Consider the following 6,044-nt stretch of genomic DNA (forward strand, 5'->3'; position numbering starts at 1 on the left):
TTTTGCGATTTTCGAAAGTAGGCTTTTTTCCAAAATTTCGCGTCATTTTGTTATAAATTGCTAAATTCTGAAAAATTAATAGATTTTGGAAAGTTCCACGGCAAACAAACGCGTACGTGTCGAATAAATGGCCTCTAAAGTTGCCATGTGCCTATCTTAATACACAGGAAAGCAGCCGAACTGAAACTTTCTTGAAACGGATCCAGGATGGCTGAATTTTGGTGTAGAATTTTTTTTCGACATGATAATGAGGTATTCGTTGAAATTTGCAAGTCTTGTGCAATATTTCTTTGTTTTGGGCAACTCGATTTTCCTTCATTTTCGGTCCGTTTCGAATAAATTGATAAAAGTTATTTGAATACGACTTGAGACGTGCATAAAATCTCCCATTTCTTTGTTTTCCACTGACTTATCTCATTTAATCGACCATTAGAAAGGAATTTCTCAAGCTGTCGCTGCCAACATTTATTAATACTTGAGTGACTATAGTATGCCGACTGTAGGTCTCATTTTTTCAAAAAAACAATCATATCATTCAATTCTGTGCTGTTCATAATCTCTATTATTCATTGGGCATCTCATTGATACCAAACATGTCGCTGTTTGATTGTATTTTCGCTTATTCAATCATAATGAAATTACGCTTATGCAAATGAGCTTTAAATATTGTATTTTATCAAAACAATTAATTTTAAAGGATGAAAATAAAACATATTACCAATTTATAACAAAATAATGCACATGCGCTTGGTATTTATTCAAATTTTTCGACAAATTTGCAGATAAACTTTGATAGACAAAGGAAAGCGTATACGTTTATGGAAGTTGTTTCTTTTACGTGTAATAAATTTTTTCATGTATGGAAAAATTGTACCATTATGAAATATGTATTTTATTAATTTGTCGAATTTGATGATGTAATGAGATGTTTGACCAAAACGTTGCTATCAAGGTCGTCTTTTATAGACGGAAGTTATGGAACGCTGCATTACAACAGTCTTTTAATCCTTACATTTTGTGTCATTCTTATTTTTGCATTGCACGTAATCAATGAATATCGTAAATAGTTTCGAATTTGAAAATTTCTTTGCTGCAAAAATGAGAATCTCTGATTTATGCTTTTAGAATCTGTAGCGTTTGCTCGTAGAAAAATTCCTCGTCAGGGATAAGTGTATTGTATGAAAAAAACTGATACAACAGCAACTGATTCAAGAATAAGTGAGAAAGTCATCGGCTCCCGATGTTGTTAATGAATACTATTAGTATGAATAAATACTATGAATGAATATTATGAATACTATTATACTAATGCGCTTTCTTATTATTGTGTCATCGTACAATATAGTCGTAACAGTTTTCTTTATTTACTATTTGCATTTTTCACATATAAAGCTGTGATACATTTATGCAAAAATAAAGTTCTTTCCCTAAAAGCAATGTTATATGCTAATTCCTTGAACTTGAGCTACTTTTCAGAATGTCCTCTCCACAGATATTCAGTACACCACCGTGAAGGTCAGCATTCGACAAGCGTGCTCAATTCTGTTCTTTAATATCATCTACAATAAAAGGGTAAGTTACATTTTTCCAATTTGTTCACGTTCTATTGAAGAATGACATCGAACGGCATATCGTATAACAACGAATCGACTTCAGGTTTCTTGACAATCTTCAGGTCTACATATGTACCTGAATAGATGGTAATTTCCGTATCATCAGTAATCCATTCCATTATACCTATTACTGTGATGTGTAGGAATGTTGTCAATTCCTCATTTCCAGAAGTCAGATTTCAATTGTTGCAAATGGACAAAAAACCTCATTGTTTTGAATGCACGTTACTGGCAAACTTAACATTATATAATGTTTGTAATCGGAAACATTATGCATATTGTTGATGCTGTATTACAAAAATGGAAATCAAGAACAATTTCTATTAGTTGGAACATCTCTTTTTTATGGAAAATGGATAACATTCTACTTGTATGGTACGAAAATTATATAACATGTATATTTATCAAACATTCTAACCTTTTAACGTGATTTCTTATGTGATGTAATATTTCATTTTGGTTTGTCGTCAGGAGAGAACTATTTGTTAATATAATGCATTAGGAATACTCAGAATCAGTATTCGCATTTTTCCAAATATTTCTGACTGATTCACATTATAATTTTCAGAAACGTTTTATCGACAATTGTAATGCTTTATGATATATAATCATTGTTATTTTCAGGTGGTTGAAAACGTTCCATGAAGTTGCCGTATTACGTATTTGACACTTTGTTGAGTCATTAGTGGAAAATATTTTTGAAGCTTAATTTCATTTAATTAATTTATGCATAGGAAACATTTTTCATCAATAGAGTTTGCCTGTTCCTTAAACTGATCACTGCTGTCCAATATCTTCCTGTTTTTCCATGGGATGTTTTTCATTGTTTCTGTGTTCATCGAACATAGCGTAATAAGAGAATGAATATTTGGCAATTTCGCCAAAGGCCATGCGATACGCTTCTTATATAATTCATATACTGGTGTACAACGTGTCCGAATGTCATCTTCATTGTCAGTTCCTTAACGTATCAACGTAAGTCTTTCTCATCAGTGCAATCTATTACTAAATGGTAGATTTTGCTTAACAACTTTACTCACTCGAAATGCACGAAAGGTATATTTTTATGACTTCTGCAAGACGTATATTGGCAGATTTCAATTTCCTTTAACTGTCAATCAGTTTCAGGACAATGCCGTACTCATTTCCATTACAAAACTACTTTATCTTTCATTTTAAGCTGTGTATCATCAGCCTCTATCGTGGATAGTGATATGAACTATTATGCACGCTATACATTTTCTTGAATTACATCTTAGTTTTCTATCACATTTATCAAGACGGTTATGATATCTTAATGTCACCTTCATAATTTTCATTACATTACTACACTGATTCATTAATCTTAGTGAAATTAATTATCATGCGAATAGAAATTTGCATAGCATTATATGAGTATATTAACTGAACTTTCCCCCTAACAATAAAATTAATAAAGTTCTGAATTAAATTTATGCCATTAGGTTATTACTGACTAAAAATTAGGTTGTTCCACCTAAGGCAATATTACTTACTATGATACAAACTTTAGGAATGTCACTTTCATGTCCCATTAGTTACTTCAACGGTCGCTGTAGCAGCATGTGCTCAAACATGATTGCGCTCTTGAATATCATCTCTCATTTAGAGGTAAGTCATCTTTTATTATGTGGTGCAGATGATCCGTGCATGCAGTTTGCATGCCTTGATTCTGTTGCATGATGATTACACACTAACTGGTTTATCCACCACTACTACTATTAACATTAAAATATTCCTATTCATGTATAAGTTTTCTATTTCATAGATGTTGGAGACAAACAAAGATGGATTTATATGCTGCATTTTGTAGTAGTCGAGTACTGAAAATTTAAAGTAATATATCAAACTATTATAGACATTATCAAAACCTTTTTTGAAAACTTCAATGAACATGAATGCAAGCTAGCATTTCCGATGTACTTCAGCTGCATACGGAAAAAAGGTAAGCATTACAACAATGTTATTGCCATGTTCATCGTTCTGTGATATACCCATTTGCATAAATATCAACAAATAAACAACTGTGGAATAGCCATATTATAAAAAGTAATTGAAGACGAATAACAGTGCATCATATAATATGTTGATATTGAAGCGGTTTATGCATTTTAATTGATAATTGTCAATTTTTTTTTCAGTATTCGAAACGTACGCCCAATGTTGATGGAGGAACAGAGAGAGCGCGTCAGTAAAAAGCAAATTGTTTCATTTCTTGCATGTTGAAATTTGAAAATCAGTGTTAAATAGAGAAATATAGCACCGTCTTCACAGCTAAATATTATTATTGGTATGCACATATTTTACATCAATATACAACAAATATAGCAGTTTATTTTTTCGAAACCATGAATGTACTGTTGGTTTTTAATTCGCAATCTACAATAATTTTGCAGCTGTTGAAGTGATGGAAATGTATTATTACTTTTGACGGTGGAATAAAGACAGCATGTAAGTAAGAAAAATCGTTCTGCCTATAATTCATTCGTTTGAAATTTTATAATTGTTAATAATAAATAAATAATTTTAAAGAAAAGAATAAAGTGGATTACTTCACCGCTAATTGAGAATAAAGGTATGTTTATTTTACATTAATTCTTTTATTTTATATTAAATAGTTTTAATCCATAATTGCTTTTTATTTTTTGAAATGTTAGACATGTCTGCAACTTAAAAGACAATACGTTGAAATAAAGACAATACGTAAGTAGAAAACATTATTGCTTTGGAAATGAATTTGAAACGTAAATATTTTCATTTGTAGATAAATTCAAATTCAAGAAATTTCACCCCTGTAAATGGAGTAAGTATATTTTACTTTGATTGAATGAATATTGATATATCTCCTTTAGTATCAAATGGAAACTTGTTTGAATCGTCTAGTTGAGCATCCAATCGTCGCCTAATTTTCCAGTGCATGTAATTTAAAAAGTAAGTAATCCATTTATAATTTGTACGTGTAAATATAAACCACAATCAGATGCACTGTTATTCGTCTTCAATTACTTTTTATAATATGGCTACTCCATACCCGTAATATGGCATGCATTATTATGAGATAACGTATATAAATTAAAAATCTACATAAGTTTCTTACAATTTCCAGTAGTGGAAACCATCGAATACAATTCGTTTGAGCTGAGGCTGACATCGTTTGAGGCGTTTTTATTCGGCCGACTGTTGCTGGCGATCAACACTTCACAATACATATTTGAAGGTAAGCAGACAAAATTCATACTAGCTTTCACTATTATAGAGTGAAAATTTGAAACTACCTGAAACTAGATTGGTGGATTAGTTCTTTAGCAACATGCTCTACTTAATTTTCCTGTCATCAAAAGTAAGTTCTAAATTCGATTCTTCTCATATCTATCTTTTCAGGCGCAAAGGATCCTGAAACAAGAAGAATGATGTAACGGCACTTTTTCTTGACACCTTTCAGTCGAGTGCCGTTATATCTGACGTCATTTTCAACATGACCATCCGTCAATCATCAAAAGTAAGTAATTTTGCTCATGAGTTGTGTGTGAATATGTATGAGTATGTGTAAATACTGAATTCGATTCTGTTTATTTTTAGGCTCCAACTTTTGACCATCCATCCTGCAAGAAAGAAAATAAGAGGAGATTAAGTGCGTAACGACACTACATTAGTGTCTCTTATTAACTAGTGTCGGTTAGAACAGTACTTAATCAAGTGCCGATAGATCCAGTCTTGACATTTTCAACCTAAAGAACAGTCTATCGTGAAAGGTAAGTAATAATTGTACTAGATGCTATTCTGTTCAGTTTTAGGCTCCAGGCTCCATTTCCTACAAAAAGAAGATGGCATGTAACGACACTGCATTATCAGTTGGGAGTTCAAGATGCATCCTGAAACCTAATAGAATGCAGAATACACTGGATTCCATTAACAAATGGCTGCAAGAAATCTCAGTGATGTGAGGGAAGCATAACAAGGTAAGGTAATCAGGGGATCAAGAGAAGCGTAACAGATGTGGAAGAGGAATATATTTCGAAGAAAATTATTTTTCCTAAAAAAAATTATGCCCTCAGGCTACGCCTGTGGATAAGCTTCAAGCCACGCCTTCAGGTACGCCTCAGGCTGTGCCCCAAGCTACGCCTCAGGGTACGCTGCGGGCTACGCCCCCGGCTATATTTTTTCAAATTTCGAAAATTTTCAATTTTTCGAACAATTTGCCCCAGGCTACGCCCCCGGCGTCGCCTCAGGCAATTTTTAAAAAAACAATTGCCCTCAGGCCACGCCCACGGCAATTTTAAAAAACTATTTGCCCTTTGGCTACGCCTACGGCAATTTTAAAAAACTATTTGCCTTCAGGTTAAGCCTTAGGCTACGCTGGGGGCTACGCCTCCGGCTATACTTTTTCAAATTTCAAATTTTTCAAATTTTTCG

General features: G+C 32.8%; 2 protein-coding genes across 2 annotated transcripts; one reads left to right on the plus strand and one right to left on the minus strand.

Annotated features, from left to right (window-relative positions):
- Nucleotides 1-3,317: 3,317 nt before the first annotated feature.
- Tsp_10806 (hypothetical protein) lies at nt 3,318-4,550 on the minus strand. The gene is made up of 3 exons (XM_003370149.1): nt 4,450-4,550; nt 3,787-3,905; nt 3,318-3,454 (listed from the first exon to the last, which is right to left on the minus strand). Exons 1-3 carry the CDS (start codon nt 4,548-4,550, stop codon nt 3,318-3,320), a joined length of 357 nt encoding a protein of 118 aa, XP_003370197.1.
- A 391-nt stretch (nt 4,551-4,941) lies between these two features.
- Nucleotides 4,942-5,575, plus strand: Tsp_10807 (conserved hypothetical protein). Its single transcript, XM_003370150.1, has 3 exons — nt 4,942-4,971; nt 5,074-5,130; nt 5,426-5,575. Exons 1-3 carry the CDS (start codon nt 4,942-4,944, stop codon nt 5,573-5,575), a joined length of 237 nt encoding a protein of 78 aa, XP_003370198.1.
- The last annotated feature ends 469 nt before the right edge of the window (nt 5,576-6,044 follow it).

The sequence above is a fragment of the Trichinella spiralis genome (genome assembly GCF_000181795.1).
Source record: "Trichinella spiralis strain ISS 195 chromosome Unknown Scfld1085, whole genome shotgun sequence".
Taxonomy (NCBI): Eukaryota; Metazoa; Nematoda; class Enoplea; order Trichinellida; family Trichinellidae; genus Trichinella; species Trichinella spiralis.